Source organism: Pollachius pollachius (assembly GCF_949987615.1).
Source record: "Pollachius pollachius genome assembly, chromosome: 1".
NCBI lineage: Eukaryota > Metazoa > Chordata > Actinopteri > Gadiformes > Gadidae > Pollachius > Pollachius pollachius.
This window is the reverse complement of record NC_136934.1, coordinates 43,462,437-43,484,070: the sequence shown is the minus strand read 5'-3', so window position 1 is coordinate 43,484,070 and position 21,634 is coordinate 43,462,437. Positions and strand designations below refer to the sequence as shown.

The window sequence follows — 21,634 nt, the reverse complement described above, 5'->3', positions numbered from 1 at the left end:
AACGTTATTTACAGTTCGGAACATGGTTATTACGGTAACGTGGCCGCACCAAAACAACCTATCCCCATGACACGGACATCTGCGGAAACGTTCACCGGAAGTCGTCCCCGCACATATGCCAGCGTCACTGCCTCGCATGAGGAAGAGGACGTCAGCGTAAAAGCTGTGAGTTGGAAGATATGAAATGGGTTTAAAGTATTAGCGATATAATTGTGTTTTAAAGTATTGGAGATATTTCAATAGCAGTAAACGAATGGGTTGCAGCAGCGTTTTGCTGTATGTATCGGAGCATTGCTTGGAGACGTTGTGTAGGTTGGTGTGTTTTTTATGCAATGATTTGTCTAAGTGTCTTGTGATCATACATTAACAATTGACAAGTGCACGACTGCAGGGTTTGAATGAAAATTACCAATGTTTTGCTTCAGTTCTTGAAATCAGCCTCTGTTTTTGAATGTATAGCTTTTACTTTATGTGGATTTACTATGTATTTATTTTGACATGGGAGGACCATAGACATTCAGCACAGTCAATGTGCTCTGGTCAATGGCTGTATTCTCTTACCTTTGGTGGATATCTTTCACAGCGTTTAATGGTTGAAGATGTCGTGGATAAGAGAAGGAGAATTAAACCTTATTGAGCGTCTCTCGGCAAACGTCCTCAAGGTAAGAAGACATTCTTTATGTAATACTATCCTAACCATACAGAATCACACGGATCCAGTTGGCTATTCTTGAGCAGTCAGTTGTACCCTGTACTTTACTACTCCTGGTTTTAATATTAGTAATGTTCTGGTCACTTTTCTACGTTTGTACTATAATGTTGTACGTTCTTGTGTATGTGACCCTGTGCTAGCTGCCTTTTTGGCGAGGACAACCTTTTAAAGGAGATTTTAAATCCCAACTTCTTACCTGGAAAATGTAAATTTGAATACAAAAATACCCTTTTAATAATTTCTCTACTTTAAGCAATTATATGTTTCATAGTCTGACAACACCAGCTTGTCATGGTGCAGACCAGTATTGGCGTCAGACAAAAAAAAACGTTGAAGTTGACCCTCCTGTCCGCCCCCCCCCCCCCCAGGCCGGTCCTGTTCCCAAACATGTTGCCTTCATCATGGATGGAAACCGACGCTTTGCTCGCAAGAAACACGTTGATAGGCAGGAGGGACACTCCCAGGGATTCAACAAACTAGCAGAGGTGAAGGAGACACTCTCCAACCCCTACCCATCTCTGTACTGACTGTCTCACCCCTACTCCTGTCTCTGTACTGACTGTCTCCCCCCTACTCCTGTCTCTGTACTGACTGTCTCACCCCTACTCCTGTCTCTGTACTGACTGTCTCCCCCCTACTCCTGTCTCTGTACTGACTGTCTCCCCCCTACTCCTGTCTCTGTACTGACTGTCTCCCCCCTACTCCTGTCTCTGTACTGACTGTCTCACCCCTACTCCTGTCTCTGTACTGACTGTCTCACCCCTACTCCTGTCTCTGTACTGACTGTCTCACCCCTACTCCTGTCTCTGTACTGACTGTCTCACCCCTACTCCTGTCTCTGTACTGACTGTCTCCCCCCTACTCCTGTCTCTGTACTGACTGTCTCCCCCCTACTCCTGTCTCTGTACTGACTGTCTCACCCCTACTCCTGTCTGTGTACTGACTGTCTCACCCCTACTCCTGTCTCTGTACTGACTGTCTCACCCCTACTCCTGTCTCTGTACTGACTGTCTCCCCCCTACTCCTGTCTCTGTACTGACTGTCTCACCTCTACTCCTGTCTCTGTACTGACTGTCTCACCCCTACTCCTGTCTGTGTACTGACTGTCTCCCCCCTACTCCTGTCTCTGTACTGACTGTCTCACCCCTACTCCTGTCTCTGTACTGACTGTCTCACCCCTACTCCTGTCTCTGTACTGACTGTCTCACCCCTACTCCTGTCTCTGTACTGACTGTCTCACCCCTACTCCTGTCTCTGTACTGACTGTCTCACCCCTACTCCTGTCTCTTTACTGACTGTCTCACCCCTACTCCTGTCTCTGTACTGACTGTCTCACCCCTACTCCTGTCTCTGTACTGACTGTCTCACCCCTACTCCTGTCTCTGTACTGACTGTCTCACCCCTACTCCTGTCTCTGTACTGACTGTCTCACCCCTACTCCTGTCTCTGTACTGACTGTCTCACCCCTACTCCTGTCTCTGTACTGACTGTCTCACCCCTACTCCTGTCTCTGTACTGACTGTCTCCCCCCTACTCCTGTCTCTGTACTGACTGTCTCACCCCTACTCCTGTCTCTGTACTGACTGTCTCACCCCTACTCCTGTCTCTGTACTGACTGTCTCCCCCCTACTCCTGTCTCTGTACTGACTGTCTCACCCCTACTCCTGTCTCTGTACTGACTGTCTCACCCCTACTCCTGTCTCTGTACTGACTGTCTCACCCCTACTCCTGTCTCTGTACTGACTGTCTCCCCCCTACTCCTGTCTCTGTACTGACTGTCTCACCCCTACTCCTGTCTGTGTACTGACTGTCTCCCCCCTACTCCTGTCTCTGTACTGACTGTCTCACCCCTACTCCTGTCTCTGTACTGACTGTCTCACCCCTACTCCTGTCTCTGTACTGACTGTCTCACCCCTACTCCTGTCTCTGTACTGACTGTCTCACCCCTACTCCTGTCTCTGTACTGACTGTCTCCCCCCTACTCCTGTCTCTGTACTGACTGTCTCACTCCTACTCCTGTCTCTGTACTGACTGTCTCACCCCTACTCCTGTCTCTGTATTGACTGTCTCACCCCTACTCCTGTCTCTGTACTGACTGTCTCACCCCTACTCCTGTCTCTGTACTGACTGTCTCACCCCTACTCCTGTCTTTGTTCCGGTGCAGACGCTGCGCTGGTGCCTCCAGCTGGACATCCCGGAGGTGACTGTTTATGCCTTCAGCATTGAGAACTTCAACCGCTCGCGCGAGGAGGTGGACGGATTGATGGAGCTCGCCAAACTCAAGTTCCTCAGACTGCTTGATGAGCGGTCAGTACTTCACAAACACACACACACACACACACACACACACACACACAGTCTTCGAAATGTCAAAATGTAACATGACGTGAACGTCCCCTTCTCTAGACCTCCCATGACTCATCTGTTCCTTGAACCAGAAGAGGAATTGTGTTGGAACCAAGTATATACCGTGTATTACTAAATACACAAAAGGACACTCTGATATAAGAGGAAACAAGAAATTAGCTGTTTTGTGTCTTTCAGTTGTGGTTTTCATGGCAATGTCACGCTTGGCTCACATGAGGACAGGGATGTCTTTCAGATGTTATATTATCAATTATATTATTCCTTCAGTATATTAACTTTATTGGTGTAGCCCTTAATCACAATTCCAAATGAATTCCGAGACCCATATTATACGACTATGTTCCTACAAATGTTCCTAATTTAAAGCCCTCTGGGACCAAAAAATCCCCAAAGCCAGAGGGCCAAAACATTGAGAAGCAACACAGAAGAAGGATCCTTCCTTCAAGGACATTTAGGAGCAGAAAATACATAATGATGGCATGGAATTCTTATCAATTAGTTTTAGACAATGTTGCCCTGTGTTTGGGGAGCTTTAAGGTCAATAAACCCTCTCAAGATGACCAACCCTTCTCTTGCACCCAGTATGAGTATTGTTTGCATTAAAATTAACATTGCATATTGTGTATTTAGGTATCTTTTCTGTATGTCCTTTTTTTTATTCAGTTAAATAATTTTCCGTCTTCAATAATTAAGTAATATCTTATAGTCAGCAGTTTAAGATATAATGGTACTTTATTAATCCCAGACGGAAAATATGGGTGCCGCAGCAGAAAATAACGGACAGTAGTTGAATAAGAAGACGTAACAATTGAGAATTGAATTTGGGAATCTTCCTGTTTTGTGTGTGTGTGTGTGTGTGACTGTAGGGATAAGCTGGAGAAACACGGTGTGTGTATCCGTGTCCTCGGTGACCTCACCCTACTGCCCCTCGACCTCCAGCAGCTCATTGCTAAGGCCGTGGTCGCAACCAGAGAACACAACCGGTACGTAAAGGGCCGATTATGGTCCCACCTTCACGCAATTCAAGGAGGTTACGGACCCCTTGCGTCCTTGTGGACCCTCCTTGCGTCCAACACAAGGGCCTGACGAGCGCCTCCCAAAAATTGGAACATTCCGTCGAGGCGACGCAGCAGCAAGGGCTGTGATTGGTCTGCTTACTAATACCCGACGCAGAACCATAAAGGTTCAGGACTGCGTCGAAGCGTCGGCGTGGTCATTACGTGAACGTGGGACCATAATCAGCCCTTTAGTCCTAGCATAGTATGTTAATGCTCACAAACATGCACAACAGGTATGCTAATCCTAATTTAGCATGTTAACGGTCAAGACCGACTACAACCGCTGCACTAGTCCTGGCTAAGCACGCTTACTACCAAACACAGCTTGTACACTAGTCCTTAGCTTGGCTCTCTAACCGCTAACACACCCTTCCAAAGAGAACTACACAATTTGTAGTTTAGCACGCTAACTACTATACACAACATATCTCAGAGGGGCTGAGGATCAAACTAGCAGCCTTTCACCCGCTACCAGACACAACCAAACTTTTAGTACTAAAAGTAGCTACAGACATACACTATCTTATTAACAGTCAAATACAATGAGTAAATAAGTGAATCTTGTTGAAATAAAATTTAGTTAATATAAAGAAGTGTTTATGATCTCATGTCGTAGATTAATGTTTTTTGTTTTTCAGATGTTTTCTGAACGTGTGTTTTGCCTACACTTCGAGACATGAGATGGCCAACGCGGTGAGAGAGATGGCATGGGGGGTGGAGCAAGGGCTCATCAAAGCCAGGTAAACTAAAATGATACCGCATTCAAGACCACAAACACAACTTTGCATGACAGTAGGGAAACCGTTCCCAACTCACATGCACCACTCTCACAACCATTCCGAGACCATTTCGGAGCTTGTTATTTCCAAGTTCAATGCTGTCTTGAAGACCATATGATACTACAACTCGCACTAGAACTAAAATGGTGGACTACCCCTTTCATGCATATTCAAACAAGCATTCAGACATACACGCAAACACACACCTTTTCCCTTATTGCGGACCATAAACCAGAGATGAAAGAATGAAAGAATGCCTACGGGAATCACACCAGAACCTTCCTGACTGGAACTAGCTGGCTGGAATGTCATTATGTACACATATATGCTGTAAATAAAGGAAATGTGATGGACCTTTTAATGATCATGTGAATACATTAGGTCTGAACCAGCTCAACTAATAGAGCGAGGCATAACACTGTCAGGGGTAGTGTTTTGATTCGCACTGGGACAGCTAAACATTAAGGGCGCACCCACACTAGGCCATCTGTACCATGCCAAAGTCCGTTTCACACCTGTACCGTGCTCAAGTACGATTGCCCCCCCCCTGTGCACCGGCCTGTGCTCACACTAGGCAATCTCAACTGGGCCTGAGTACGGTTGCCTCTTGTACAGACGTCATCACATCATAATACGTCGCCACCAAGCGTCCGCTGCTTTGTAGAACAACACAGAGAACACAATTGACACTTTACTGACTTTGTTGCTTATTTGGAGCCGTTCTACTCAGATACAGCCCTCTCTCACTGAGTGTTTGTACACTGCCAAATATGCCGTTTTATGCACGCCTTTTTTTATTGTTAAATTTTTTATTTTTATATTTTGTCTCTGTGGAGACAAAATATATCGCTGCGTAGTCTCCACAGAGACAACGCAGCGATATGATCATGAGCAGTTATAACTGGAGAGAAAGTTAAATCCGCGAGCTGATGATGATGTGAGAGAAGGTGATGCAGTCGTATTAAAAACAAAGACGTTGAAAGATGGTGCGATCTACGAGAGAGACGCAGAGGGACTGTCCTTACGAGGCTTTTGTCGGGATAAAAAACAAGTGGTCAGCAAAATAAAGAATATGTTGGCGTTTTTGCACTTGTAAATAGTTGATCGCGTTTGTAGTCTACACTCAGACGTGAACTTATTCTTGCATGCTGGTGTCTTCAATCATAAAAATGTATAAACATTCGCAAGTACACAAATTATTCTAAAGAGGTCTAGACTCCGTGCGCAGCCCCGCCTTCTCCAGTGAACCAAGAAAGCCTGCGCCGGGACGAACGGGGGATTTTTGATCAAAAACTCGACTTCACTTCGCACCAACGTGAACCCACTCGTGAACCGCTTGCCGTCATGTTTATTGTTCAATGGGAAAGAAAGGTCGCAGGGACTATACGTCATCCAGCTCAGGTTGCGTAGCCGTGGGTGTGCGCGTGTCGGCTCATTAGCATCTGTACTGTGGCCTGAGCACACCTCTCCGAAGTGTGCTCAGGCCACGGATTTGAACTGTACTTGAGTACGGTTGGCGTGCTCACACTAGCCAAACGATCTAGACTTGAGCATGGTACAGGTGTGAAACGGACTTGGGCACGGTACAGATGGCCTAGTGTAGAGATGGGCGATATGGCCTAAAATCCATATTGCGATATACATTGCAGCCTCTTGCGATAACTATATATATCACGATATAAAATCATAAAATAACCGTTTCAGAACAGGTTACATAGACCCTAAGGAAAGCCAAACTGCTAAATGTATTTAAAAAAAAGAGAAATATAGTATGTCATTTCGAGAACATTTATTGTGAAACACTGTCATCATACAACATAATGTTGCAGATAAATAAAATTAGTATTGGGTTTCTTTCCTTTAGTGCAAACCATTCTAAAAGGCACTACACTTAGTTTAAGTCCTTGGTTCTTAAATGCCACCCAAGATGCAGAGAACAGGAAAAACGGGTGTCTTTCTAGATAAGGAACAGACACTGTACTGACAATTAGGGATGGGCATGATTAATTGATGATCGATCATTGATTGTTAAGATTTTTGTCGATTACGTGATATTTTTAACCATCAAAAGGAGGTTGACCCAGCCGGAGAGGTGGTCTCGGAGACGTTGCTCAATATGGAGCAAAGAGGAGACGGAACGTCTTTTGGATATTTGGGTCCGATATCCAAAAGACATTCCGTCTCCTCTTTGCTCCATGTTGAGCCACCACCCGACGGTCCGACAAAAGCAAGTAAAAAGTATGCTGGAAAACATAACTTAAAAATGCCGATGCATTTAACACATTCCAAGTCAGGATGAGGGAGAAGGAGTTGGACAAGTCCGCAGATCAATGTTTATCACGCTGGATATCCATGATTGTTTACTTTCACCGGTGCTTCCCCACCCCCCCCTTTTTCTTTAACGCTTTACAACGCCCCAGACCTTTTTGTCCAATGATTTAACCCATTCAGACCGGATCACGCATCTGTGCGTGTTTACCTTTAAGACCGGATTGCGCATCAATGCGTGTTTACCATTGCGGCGCAACATTGTATCTAGTAGATACAATATTGCTCCGCGCAGCTGGTACAAATGGGTTAACGTTCTTTACACACATGCAGGTTTGTTGACGAATTCTGGCACTGTTGCGAAAATTGCAATGTGAAAAGGAATTGCACCAAACCAAAAATTAAACATTGTATTTTGCGTCATCAACATGCATTATCGCGATAGAGCGATAGAATTAAAATCTCTATCGTAGGCCTAGTGTGAGTGCGCCCTAACTCTGCCAGGGTTTGGGATTCAACATCCACTGGTAGATCAAAGTGTTAACCACGCCAGGGTTAAGAGTTTTGGTCCCTTTCTAGTTCAACTTGTAGAACAAGACATTAACACTGCCAGGTTTGGGGCTTTGATTCGCACTGTGGTCCCACCATGCTAAGAACACACTGATGGAATTGTAAGATGCTTTGGCGTATAATTATATGTTCATGTACATGTGATCAGCATGATGCTCTTTCCCTCATGTCCCCCACTCTATGAATGAAGTTTTATTTGATCACCGTGACGGCTAACTCTTCTTCTCCCTGTGCGGTGTAGTGACGTGTCCGAGGCCCTGCTCAGTGAGTGTCTGTACAGCAGTAACTCCCCAAACCCCGACCTCCTCATCCGAACCTCCGGGGAGGTGCGCCTCAGTGACTTTCTCCTCTGGCAGGTACGGACCGGAAGCTAGGGGGTTGCATTTCCTGTCCATGTTGCTGTGGATGTTTTCTGACATGTTCCTTAGGGTTCGACGGGAGAGTCGATCTGAGAATCAATCTGAGTCTTTTTCTATCTTGCCTCAGTGCTGGAAGACTTAATAACACATCAACATATCAGATTTAGTAAAACATAAACATTTAACAATAAAAATATATTTTGAGAAATGTTAATTGTTTTAGCAGCATACCATCAAGTATTTGTTTAAGATAATACATATATGAATAAATTAAATAGGATATTAATAATTCATATTGAAGTCTGCTCAGTCTTCTGAACATGACCAGATCATAGTTCTATGAGATACTGCTTATAAAAATGCACACCCTTGGTTCTTAAATCGTCAATGTGTTGTCTTGGCCAGAAACAGAAAGAGCTGTGTAGAGCCACAAAATGTATTATTCACTACCTATTTATTTAATGCTTTATGTCAACACTGGCTCTGATCTGATGTTGAACTTTATTCAGTAGGTTGAGAGAGCTGTTGACTTAAGTAAGGGATAAACCACGACGGGTTGTCCCCCTTTATTTGAAAATAATGTCACCACCACCAAAGATAATTTACAATAACGGGACACCTCAGAGTGTTTTTTTCTGCTAATAAAACAGTTACCAACATTATTCATTTTTTATCTACTTGATTACCTGAATTTTTTTAGATTACCTTGTAATATTATTTTTTTTGCATTGTCAAGAAACCATCAAGTCGTCGTTATGTTTGACTGTATTTTTGTATTTGTAAAAACATTTGTAGAAAATGTATTTGAAAATGGTATCACAGCATTGTTAAAACGCTTGATCCCGATTGGTCATTAACGTTCCAAGGATGTGCATTATTTGTCCGTATCGGGTCTTCTCTGCCCTTTAACAGTTCCAAATCAGTCAACATTGAAAACAAGGGTCAAATAATAAGAAAATCTAAAATCTATCAACCAGATAAATCTGCAGAACATCAGGATTAAGTATTTAACAATGCTGTGATATAATCTGATTTATATTATCTAACGATCTAACGGCGTGACCAACTGGTTGGGTCTCTTACCAACAGTAAGCTTGTTTTAGCAAGTAGCCTGTTAGAGCAGTTATTTCCCATATTTTCTTCCCTTAACTCCTCTGTTACAGCTAGTATTACATATACAAGTGTGCGTGTGATTTATTATAACTGTGTGCGTGTGTGTATCTCACCAGACGTCCCACTCCTGCTTGGTGTTCCAGTCGGTCCTCTGGCCCGAGTATTCCTTCTGGAACCTCTGTGATGCTGTCATCCAGTACCAGTGTAACCATGCCTCCATCATGGTAACACAACTACACCCTAACACCACCCTACCCGCCATCATATCATCCTATACACAACTACAACCTACTACACCACATCAACACCGAGAACCAGTGTAACCACGCCTCCCATCACGGTACCAAGACTACACCCTAACACCACTCTACCTACTACTAAATTATCCTGAACACTACCACACCATCGTCCAGTACCAGTGTAACCACGCCTCCGTCACGGTACCACGACTACACCCTAACACCACCCTACCCACTACCACATTATCCTGAACACTACTTCCCCCTACCACACCATCGTCCAGTACCAGTGTAACCACGCCTCCGTCACGGTGACACAACTACACCCTGGGCTCTACATCGTGTTCCTCTGTGGGTTTTGCAGAAAGCCCGCGAGCTCCACCAGGACGAGCAGCGCCGGCAGCAGCTGGAGGGGGACCACGCCTGCGTCGCCGAACTCCTGCATCACCATGGAAACGGCAAGCCAGCCGACGGCCCTCGGAGACAGGAAGCGGTCGTGGAGTACGGCTTGCGGCGGGAGGCGAGGGTGAAGGACTTCCTGGAAGCGCTGCGGAACAAGAGAGACTCTTTTCTCACCCAGCTCGCCAGTCAAGCCACCGTAGCATAGGGTAGCACGGTGCTTACCACCCCCCCGCCCTCCACTTCCTCTTCCACTCTGTGCTGCCATGGCAACCGGAAGAGAGGTCTGACAGTCAGACAGTCTGGGCCGAAGTTGATTTTTTTTTTATCTGTGATTTCTACGAGGACGGAAGGAGGGCAATTTGACCCCTATGGGGCTCTAAGAGGGGTATTTATGTTTGTAGATAAAATGTTTCAATGTCCAAAACTGGTCAAGGTGTAGCTCATAAATCTGTTGTGTTCGACACGTGGGACAGAGCAGAAAGATATAAATGTTTGGATTACGTTACTAAGGCCACCAGCCATAAGAATGAGCTTGGTCTGAAAGCACAACGTGCCATTCTTTATGCTGTTGTGTTGACAGTTTACAGAACTATATTTTGACCAACTTTAATGATAGTGATGCTAATGTTGTGATTATATGTATATTAATGTTAGTAAAAAGCGGCCTGATTCATGTTATGTTTTCTGAAGTCCTTGCAACAGTACTTTTGTTTTTCAATAATTTGAGGGGTTTATTGTAATTAGATCGTGGAAGAACATGAAGGAAGTTTGGTTTTAAAACTAAAAACTATCAAATGTGGGTTTGCTCCACTCATGAAGCATTTTTTTGTATGTTGTAGCATAGTTCTATAATGACCATAGAATTATCTTACAACAAAATCAAGTCCTAACCTTGTATAACAACCATTAGTAAGTATAGTATATAAGTAAATATTCTAAAACTATTCTTGAAGAGTTACATTCTGAGAAGGAACAAACAAATGACGGAATGACTCCCTGACTTCACCCTGCGAGTCTTTGGAGAGTTTGGGGGGACTTTTGGGAACGCTGTCTCTTTAAAGAATGGGCGGTGCCCGAAACCACGTGATATATTTACATCCAATGAGTGACTTCAAAATACTGAACCAGTTGGAACCGGTTGCGTTCTTATATTCCGATGTATAAACTATTAAATCGTCGCGTCGAATTTACACTCGCCACCGTACACTCCTAACGTATAGTGGTCAAATATCCCGGGACGACGCAGTCTTACACTTAATTTGTATTTTACTCACTGAATCTGCCCACCAACAAAACCAACCATGCCCAAAAGAAAGGTAAGATAAAAACATTTTCGATAAATTCCGTTGTTTTGTTTACAGGGGTTTAGGGTTAGGTTGCAGACCAGAGAAGAGCTGACATGGCGGTCAAACAGTGGAGATCCTTATTAGGCATCGAACACACGGTCTAAATCCAAGTCATAGTAGCATTTTATCTGCACACTATAGCCGTATAATTAATTTTCTTAAAATCCAAGTTCCCGATGTTCTTATTCGCACGATGCAAAATATTGGCGCTCTATTTGGTTGCATTGACAGCGCCTTAGGTCGTCATATGATGAGCCTGCCCGCGCAATAATAATATAAGTCGGCCGACGTTATTTCCTCGATGGTTTAAAAAATACCACATTCTAAATCGACATATTTCGATGTTTTATTCACAATGTAATACTTGACTTCGGCAACTTAGAAGAAGCGCTTCCTTTAAACTTGGTAGATATGGGGGGAGGGTCGACTGACCTTAATAGTTGTATTTACAATCGGCGGGGGGTGGGGAAGCGGTAAACGTATGCGATATTTACCACGGACTTTGGATAACGCGTGGTGACATATTATATTTTCATAATCAAAAGGGCGCGCAGGAAAAATGTGCAGTAAAACTTTGTTTTCGGTCAATCACAGCTTAAGTTTGCTACGACGGGGCGAGACTTCGTGGTGCCGTAGTTACGTTATAAACACGCTATAACACTGACACGTTATTATCGCAAACGGGGCAGGGACGGTCTCTTGGAGCTTATTTTGACTCTCAATTTTAAAACATCTCACGTTTTTATAGGTGTGTTCTTTCCCGGTCGAATACAAGCTCGGTATAGTTAAATCATGTATAGCTGGTCCATGCCTTTAGTCGGGCTCTGTAATGTTATCTCGCGAGCAGCTGTCGGCTACAGCACAACAAAGAGTGTCCGCGCGCCAAAGCGATGTCATGGTGACGGCGCGAGGTATGTTTGAATTCGAATATGCGCGGGAAGCCCTTTGTGAGGCTCGAGACAACAGACTTGTCCTCGCTGTGCACTTTACGCGCCTTAATAATTCTCTATATTACTTAGTTTTACATAGTTATTTTAACTTTATTCCACTGAACTTTTATGTTAATCTTCATCAAAATAGTTTTGTAACAAATGGTTTCATGGTTATGCTGTAAAACAACAATGTTGTCGTTATTAAGCTCTAGTTTGTTTGTAACTGTTACCCACTGAAGTTATTCAGACCTTTCCCGATAGATTGAAAAATATCAGTTTGATTTCTTGTGTATCTAATATTTTTTAATTTGTATCTTTTTCAGAATGACGCCAAAACTGCCGCTGCGGTATGTAGTTATTTGCATTGTGATTTAATTTGCATTGTGATGTTGAATAATACTATTACAAACATCAAAATAAGAAACTGTGTAGCGATTGTATTATGCAGAATTACAGAATTGTTCTAATAAGATATTGTTTCCCTCTACAGCCAGCCCGGCGGTCTTCGCGTTTGGCAGATGTAAGACAGACTTTTCCTGTTCATTATTTAATTTTAATTTCTTATTAAAGTATGCAATGTTTGTGTTATGTAGTGAATGTGTATTTCTGTAGTAAAACTTACATCTGTTATGTGGTTTTCCTTTCTAGAAGCCAGACTCAGCCAACCCAGCCGCTAAAGTAGCCAAGAAGGCTGCACCAAAAGTAAGAATTGATTGATTGACTGATTACATACCTATTTTGTTATGTCACGGTTTGATACTGTCACGAAATACATATTCTGTTATCACTGATGCCGTTATTAAAGACATATCGACTTATAATACATACATATCACAATATTATCAGTTATTTAATGCTATATTTAATCATTATACACTAACATAAACATACTGATATTAAATACGTAATCACAAATTGTTGCTGTAATATTGTTGCTCACGGTCTGTTTATTAGTATAAATAAAGATGTCTGTATGCTATTGGTGTTAATTGAGTGACTTGTTTTATAGAAGGTAGCCAAGGGAAAGAAGGCCGCCCCAGCTGAGAACGGAGACGCCAAGACCGAGGTGTGTACATCCACATGGATACACATGTACAAACCAATGTTTAAGGGTGGTAGAAGACTAAATGAGTACGATTGGTGTGTGTTGTATCACAGGACTATCAATGACCAACACCGGAGGGTTGTATTATAGGACTTTGTTTTACTGAGGATGCAATAACAGCTGATTACAGGACTTTATTATGACAATGCAGTGAGGGGTGTAGTATATGACTTTATTAATGACGACCACCAGAGGGGTGCATTTACGCGAATGAGGATGATGAGTGTATCCCAGGACAGTATTCTGGGTATAGGATAGAGGACAGAGGAGGGCTGAGTGTCTGGGGACCGTAGGCAGCCCTAACTGTGGTTTATCTCATTTACAGGCACCAAAGGTGGAGGCAGCAGGAGACGCCAAATAAGCCGGCGGTTGAAGTTTTCCTCCATGTGTGTACTTGGTGACTGTACAGATTCAAGTATTTTTTACCAAGTTTTATATTAAAAATGTTTTATCTTTAGGGCTGTCTTTAGGGCACTTGATGTTGAGGGTTTGAGGGGGTGGGGCGGGGGGTTCTCATGTTCATATCCAATTTATTTTTTATTTTGAATGTCATTTTTAAAGGATGCCGTCCAGACAACTATCAACTTGTCTAATCTTGTTTTTTTTAACTGCTGATTAATACAGATATTTTCCTACATTGTGGATTTTTTAATCTTTAATTTTAATCCCAAACATTATCTCAAGGCAGCTAAAGCGAGTTACTAAAGTGTTGGCGGGGGGACAGGAAGTGGTGGCATTCTCCCATCGACTAAAGAACCAGGATTAGCATAGCGATCGTCTAGCGTACACTGTATGTTGGCTCGCCCACACCGGGGGAAACGCCGGTCCGTAAGAAAGACGTCGTATTTGGTCAACAGTTTAAAAAACAACCTCTCCAGCACCGTGACCTGATGTGAAGTTTATCATTTGACCGAACGTTGACTGAAGCTTTTTAAATTATGTTGTGTAGCTTGTATGAAAAACCTTTTTCTGACTCGTGGATCTAAATGTTCTTGAATAAATTGTTCCAAATTCACTTGAGGGTTTTTTTGAAGAAATAGGTCGATGTTCGAACCGTGTACAGTAAGGTCGTAGCCGTGAATGTGAAGTTAATTCGGGTCCGTCCGGTGGTATTTGTTCTGTGCTTTCTTTATGTCTGGTAGCATCATTGAGCAACTTATTTAATTATTTCCTAAATCACCTGATTCTTACTCAATAAAACTTAAACCAATAAGATTGCGGTGCAGTGCTTGACTACTCTTGGCCAGCAGAGTTAGTTATGAAAAATTTCTTATGTGGTAATTCACTTGATTCACTAAATTATTGGTAAGTGATCTGAAAGACTGAACGCATAACATTTTATTTGTCCTGTGCTTGATGCTGTTGCATCACAATACCCTAGAGTTGTGAGACCATCCTGATGTCACAAGGTGAAGAGAAATTTATTTTTAGGGCATGCTGCCAGCAAAACAGTTGATTTTAACATTTGAGTCAGTACATATGATTAAGTACAGGTATCAAATTACCACATTCAGTGAGACTGGCTGAACAAGATTCTTACAGGGAAATGTTTGCATTGTGGGTAGTGAATACACAGGTACCAAAGGTGAGTTGGAGTGACCATTGTGGAGAGCTAAGGATTGGCTGGAGAGGCCAAGTTAAACTTCGATAAACTAATGGAGTAAGTGGCCATGTATGCAAGCAAGGCTGCAACACAGCTAAAGAAGTCAGTTGATTGGCATGGCCTGAGTACCAGACTGGATTAAGTGGGAATGCAAATGTAAACCATCTTAACATATCAGAGTAAGGGATCTATCTTTAGGTCCAAGGAGAATGTAAACGGCTCCTTTTAGATTGACTAGTAATTGTATAAACAAGGTTAATGTAATGTTTATAATTGTATATAAGCGTTAGAATTACTATTTCCACAGCACAGGTTCACATTCGGTTTCTCTGTAAAAGGCCAATGTGAATATCAGGATGGTCTACAGTAGCTAGGATCTTCCCGACTGGGTAAAATAAAGTACTATATATTATTCCAAAATTAAAAAATCCAAAGTACAGATCACAAAAGCAGACGCTAAGGGAAATTGTTTAGTAGTTGATTCAACTAGGGTACATTTTTAACATTCACAATAAGTTTGACACTGAATCCAGCATGGCCCATCTGGTACTTGGGTCACTGCCCACGTTGACTACCCCGAGTAAAAAGCAATCAGGTTGTGGCAGAAAATTATTTTAGTAATAATATCAGAAATGATATAGTGACTTAGTAGTTGATAAATATATGGCTCCCTTCCTCTCTTAAATGGAAAGGTTTGGATGCTAACGTAACACCTGCAGCCAGGAAAGTTGAAGCAACCATGCCTTATAGCCCCCAACCCAGCCATGGTCAACCCTTTCACTCTTTTAGTGTGTATAATTACTGAGTTGCCTTGCTGTTTACTTTCCAAATAACTTTCTTTACAGCAAATGTATTTTTGTGATTGTGCAGTGCAACTATTTTAGATACAATTGAATATTTAAAATGAAAGAGGCCTATTATTCATTAACCCTGCACATAAGTATTTAATCGTAGGCCTACTAAATAATTAGCGCAAAGGCTTATATTCTTAGTTTTTTCTATTGATTTATCTCCACTAGATGTCGCTGTCTATCCAGCAGACTAAAAAGATTAAGTGACCTTTTCTCGATAATCATTATTTTCTTCCAGAAAGTCATGCCATGGCACGGTACAACAACTTTGAAATGACCTGGGAGACAAGGCAAGGAGTACCAATTATGCCTATAAAAAAAGAAACGTCAAACTAGACATCCCATTTAACACCTGGTTCAAAATCTGTGGGTAATAGGACCCATTGCCTTCTATGGTTGTGGGGTCTGGGGTCCACCAAGATTTTATAAAATTCGAAAAACATCTAAATTAAACTCTCCATGCAGAATTCTGCAAATCTATCCACATAGTCCAATGGATAACATCAAATAATGCATGCAGAGCAGAAATGGGATGATATCCAATCATTATTCCAATCCAGGAGAGAGCGCTGAAATTGTACAACCACCTGAAGGAAAGTGACAGCAACAGGCTCTACAACAAGGTCCTCACCAACATGGTGACAACCAGAAGTAGTCCACTTAGCCTTCTGGTCCTGGGACTCTGTCCAACACACAACAACCACCCCATCAGGCAAATTATGAGGGGGGGGGGGGGGGGGGGGGGGGGGGGGGAATACCATATTGGACATGAATAGACTCAGTAAACACAACCTGGCCACATACAGATCTGGCTCCCCAGAGAAGACAGACTGTGTGTGCCCACTGTACACATAACCAACTGGAAACTGAGCTGCACTTTCTAACTTCCTGCCAGTCATACCAAATTAACATCAAGAATACACACTTCCCTTGGATTACACAGACATGCATGAACATTGAAAACACACCACATGCAAACCAACTGCCATGTTTCTTAGGCTTTTTTGAATTTTCATTTTTGAGAGGGAGAGAGCGACAAAGATAGGAATAGTGTGTGCGCTTGCGCGTGTTGTATTTGTTTGTGTATGTTTGTGATGTAAAGAAAGGGAGACACGTTGTATTGGTTTCCAGATGACTTGGTCAGGTGAGTAATTATGACTGAAACGACTCCCCCCCACCCCCCACCCCCGTCCACACACACTCATACACACACAACTGGTCATGAATACGCTACCTACACACCCAATACCAAATGAACAAACCAACTACCCAATATAGGCCTACCAGCGAAAACATCTGCTAGGATGCCGACTTGCACGGTGTTATTAAATGGCATTGAGATAAGCAACGCATGGATGAAGGTGAACCCACCATGGTGCATGTCTTTTGTGTGCCGCCTCTATGTGCGGCTACACGTGACCACGTGGCCACGCCCACATCCATACGTTGCTTCCAAGTGTGTTTAAAGCGTGGACATCATGTTCCAGGCCATCACAAATCAACTAGCTCTCAGAAAGGTAAGTACAAACTTCTGCATTGACTAGGGCTTCACTTGTAGATTGTACAAGGGGGTGAGGGCATGTGTGGTTTTGATTTATTGGCTTGCAGCGCTTTGTGTGTCGAAATGGCCATGTAACCAGGGGGAAACCTCATCAACAGCTGGTGATCTCCAAGGGTCATCTGAATGTTTAGCTTGAGTTTTTCTCCAGAGGTTGCACTTTTTTAAAAAAACGTTGTAAAGTCCTGCTTTCGGGGAAGAGAGTTGAACACTAATTGGGGTTTGGGGTTTCCCATTGTTGTAGCGCGTATTAGAGAGAAGTATTTTTGGTCAAGCCCACCAGCTGCAACTTGTGGCCATGAATAAGGGGTTAAGTATTTAATTGTCCTGAAAATAGTTAGTTAACATATCAGTAATCTTTTGTAAATTATGCTCAGTTGAGAGAATGGGCGGAATAAAGGAATAAAGAACTATTCGGAATAAAGAACAGCCACCTATGGCTGTATAACGATCTTAAGAATTAGTTATTTTATTAAATTATTTTAATACATTAACGTTTTTCCTTACTTAAACTACACACAACCTGTCGGTTTAATATAATTATATATTTTTCGTAGCTGGGCTCGGGCCCTTTTATTTGTTTCTACCCCCCCCCCCCCCCCCCCCCCCCCTCTTGAATTAGAATTTGTGTAAATTGGATACTGTAAATTTGGATACTGTATAGAAACTGCGCCCTCATCGCCTCCTGCTTACTGCCAACACAAAAATGATCTTGTTTGAGGTAAAAAAAAAAATATATCAATGATCAGCTTTTCTGTATTGGCTAGCACTCGACATTATTTCAAAATAAAATCCACAATCCTTCAAATAGTTTAAGTTGATAGTACATCTTGTTCTTGTCCACTATATTGAGGCTACGAGCCAATGTGTCCATGCGCCCCCTGCGGCCAGCTATGGAGGTGTATTATACGTTTGGATTAATTGAGAGTATTGAACGCTTATGTCAATTCATTGTTTACCACTGGTATGTTGACCCTGGGCCTCTGTTAGAAGGCCATCTCTTTAGGAAGGTTTTGGCTGTCTTTTTGCGATGGTTGCTATGAGGCTGTCATGGAGCGCTGGTCTTTAGATTGACTTGGCTCCCTGCTCAACATTCAGAGGGTTCTATGCCACGCGCCAGCATAGACCTGGCTGCCTGTGTCAATCTCACTGGTTCTCTCAAGCTCCTTCTCTCGTTCTGTCGCTCTTTCTTTCACTCAATCTCAATTCTCTCTATGTGCAATTATGATGGTCTGTCAATCTTTCTTATATTTCTTTGCAGTTCTTTCATATTTTCTCAACTCCTCGCTTTCGCTTTTCTCTCTCAACCTTTTCACGCTCTTTTTCTCTACTCGCTCTCTCTCTTTATACCTCATGCTGAGCCGTGCGGCTGAGCCGGTTTAACGACGAGTGTTTGTAAAAGGGTTAGAGAATGCAAGGGAATAGCAGAGTGTTCTTATTGGCTGCTGGATTGTAATCATCGTGTAGCCGTTGAAACTGCCAGTATCAGCGGGTTTCTTGGTTCTCTCTGGGCGGCCACGGAGTAACTTTATTAGTAAGCTATATGTATCTAAGGTGCGCGCAGACAGTCGGACGTCCTTCCTTCTGTCTGTCTACGAGATGAGGGGACACGATGATCAGAACCCCAGGAGCCAATACGATCACTCCGCTATTCCCCTCCTTTCCCTTTTTACAAACGGATTCCTAGACCGGCCGAGCCGCGCAGCTCGGCAGGAGATGGGAGAGAAAAGGAAGCGAGTAAAGACATAGAGCGTGAAAAAGGCTGAAAGAAAAGGGACGGCAAGGAGTTTAGAAAATATGAAACTGCTGAGAGATGAAAAAAAGCTTGACACGCAAACAGAAGTCAAATACGATTCAGTGACAGGAAGGAGAGAGAAACTGAGTGGGATTGAGGGAGGCGGCCAGGTCTATCAGTGGCATATAGCCCTGTGAATGTTAAGCAGGAAGCCAAGTCAATCTAAATACCAGAAATCCATGACTGCCTCATACCAACCATAGCACAAGGGCAACCCACACCTTGGAATATAAATAAATAGGAATATAGGCTACCATTCACTAAAGAGAAACCAAATGTTTGTGACATTGATAAAGGTTCAATGTGACACGCTCATCTTTATGGAACTACAATGTAGATCCAAATTAGCCAGATTGTATTCAAATAGTTGTCGGTCATGTTGATCTGTCCTTTTCATGAATTGTGCAACGTTTTGAATGTTCCTGCCGCAAGGAATTGTGGGCCGCCTTCATCTCCCTTTTCATTCTTAAAGGATGATCCAGTGTAACCTATGCTTAAGGAGATAAGAAAGGAAGTCTTTCCTCGGTATTTAGAGAATTCATACTGCTCTTATCCTCGCTGCCACTTGGACTCTTCCGGGACATTTCAGTCAGTTAGAACCCTGCCTAAGCAAAATGGATCAAGTATGTAGACCAGGTGTGTGCATGCCTCGACCACGCCCCCCCCCCCCCCCCCAGTCCTGACAGCTGATCAAACAGCTGGCGTTCAGAGATGTGACAGTCAAACAGGAAACACCCTGATATCAGATACACTCTTTGCATTCAGGCAAACCTGGTTTCTGGGGAACAATGTCTTCGCTACGCTTCGATACTCAAAGGTGACTCACCTGACGGTTGACTCGCCTGACACACCTGAAGTTTGCATCATCAGCTTTACTCTGTAAAACGGATGACCTGTCCAACAAGTGTTTCCCTTCCCTGCCACGCAATGCAGGAATGTGGCCAGCTGTGGTGCTGGTGCCGGCCTTGCCACAGATGCATATTTTTCTTTTTTAAGATCTCTATACCTCTCCTCTTTAAAACCGATCCTGATGACCTTTATTACCATGAGATCAAACTTGACTTGTGAGGGTTTTCTATCTGCTCTTATTTTGTCCGGGTAGGTGAACCAGCCCATGATGTTATCTTCCTGCGTGTGTCATGCCTAAAAAACGTATGCCTACTGAAACCTGAATACATGCCACTCTACATGAGTTGGCGAGAAGTCAGCATGGTTGACTTCAACCTGAATTAGGCCCCAAGGGCTCTAGGTGTAGATGTTGCAAAACGTTGGAATGGTTTTGTTTCAGAATGCTCCTGTAACCTGAGGTTAACTGCTGCTGTGGCAGATTATAGTCCCACAGCAGGGCTGTTGTGCCATGCCGTGACATGGACGTTTGTAGACAGAACTCTCCGTAACACCGTCGGATGAGCAGATTAACTGTAACGCCCACCGGACGGTTTGTTGACCGTGCTGAATTGAGGCAGCCCAGCAAGATGAGATGCATTCTGACATGTGTCTGGGTGAAAAATGGGCGTGTCTGTTGGGCCAGCCCACCGCTGGGATTGGCTGAAACCAGTTCTGTATAAAAGACAGAACTGTGCAATGCTTTTACAGAGTGAAAACACGCTGCGTGTGTGTGTCTGTGTGTAGTCGAGGTTGGGGTTTCTTTTGGCCAACCACCAGCGTCTCTTCCTTGGGTTGTATGAGACCAACCTCTTCACAGAACCTCCAAACGATTTAGGAGAGGCGAGGACCCTAAAACTAATCAGACCGGACTGGACCAACTGGAATCCGGATTACCTTTTCATTACCCGTTAATGTAGTATTTGTCTGCAGGCTGTACCGTTTGAAGGTGATTCCTTGCACATGTTTTCTATTTGACCGTAAACTACGACTCCTCTGGGTTCCTTTGGTTCTGATTGGTTAATTGACGTGTCCGTGGTCCAGTACTGCCTTTTAGCCCTGCAAACGAGGTCAAGTTATCACTGACGTCGGCCTGTTCATCAGCAGTGACACTTCTTTTTTTCTTAAATTGTCCAAGGGCACCCGCTCGTTCAATTTATTTCCTGCGATCAAATGTTTTATCCGGTCCAACGTTGAAAGCACTTTTTGCTATAATCTCATAATGAGAAACACGGCAGACTTTAAACAAGCGGATTTTGTGCCAAGTATTTCAGATTTAATATATTTAAAAAGGCTATGGTATGGATGGCCTTGAATACCCCACCCCCAGATGTAGAATCCATCTGTCTGCTGACTGTTGCAGCATGTTGCAGCTGGTCGCTCACAGGCTCCAGGCTGGGGAAGCCCGGGCGAGTTCAGAGCTTTCTAAAGGAGCTATGCATTGTTCTCGCGTCAATATCAGTAGTGTTCTTATTTTAAACATTTCGGAGACTCTTCGTTTATGTTCTTCAAAGTAACTGAAATATCTCAAACTTCTCATCAGAACCTCATGGCGGCTTTTGGGAATGCTTTCCAGTGTCGAACATGTGTTTCTAACTAATTCTGAACACTTCTTTTCTCTCTAGACCTCCAGATCTCCTTCCTGCTGGGTCTCCACCCTCCGTGTCTCCTCCACCCTCCTCCGCTGCATCC

The 21,634-nt window shown here is 43.3% G+C and overlaps 1 protein-coding gene and 1 long non-coding RNA gene across 3 annotated transcripts; both read left to right on the top strand.

Annotated features, from left to right (window-relative positions):
* Positions 1–152: 152 nt before the first annotated feature.
* Positions 153–10,482, top strand: dhdds (dehydrodolichyl diphosphate synthase). 2 transcript variants are annotated; one of them, XM_079746322.1, is made up of 9 exons: positions 153–308; positions 584–662; positions 1,081–1,197; positions 2,877–3,019; positions 3,946–4,062; positions 4,776–4,877; positions 7,996–8,110; positions 9,343–9,450; positions 9,830–10,482. In XM_079746322.1, exons 2-9 carry the CDS (start codon positions 600–602, stop codon positions 10,070–10,072), a joined length of 1,008 nt encoding a protein of 335 aa, XP_079602448.1. In that variant the 5' UTR covers positions 153–308; positions 584–599; the 3' UTR covers positions 10,073–10,482. The 2 variants fall into 2 exon arrangements, with proteins under 2 accessions (XP_079602448.1, XP_079602447.1); XM_079746321.1 differs by having other exon boundaries at positions 153–312.
* A 524-nt stretch (positions 10,483–11,006) lies between these two features.
* LOC307091243 lies at positions 11,007–13,211 on the top strand. Its single transcript, XR_013812728.1, has 5 exons — positions 11,007–11,183; positions 12,469–12,492; positions 12,636–12,665; positions 12,794–12,847; positions 13,155–13,211. It is a non-coding gene; the product is annotated as an uncharacterized lncRNA (long non-coding RNA).
* The last annotated feature ends 8,423 nt before the right edge of the window (positions 13,212–21,634 follow it).

What these genes read in the sequence shown, in the direction of transcription:
- dhdds (XM_079746322.1), top strand. Translation starts at nt 600, where the DNA reads ATGTCGTGGATAAGAGAAGGAGAATTAAACCTTATTGAGCGTCTCTCG. An exon ending in CTCAGACTGCTTGATGAGCG is followed by an intron (nt 3,020 to 3,945) that starts GTCAGTACTTCA and finishes GTGTGACTGTAG; the next exon opens with GGATAAGCTGGAGAAACACG. An exon ending in GCAACCAGAGAACACAACCG is followed by an intron (nt 4,063 to 4,775) that starts GTACGTAAAGGG and finishes TTTGTTTTTCAG; the next exon opens with ATGTTTTCTGAACGTGTGTT.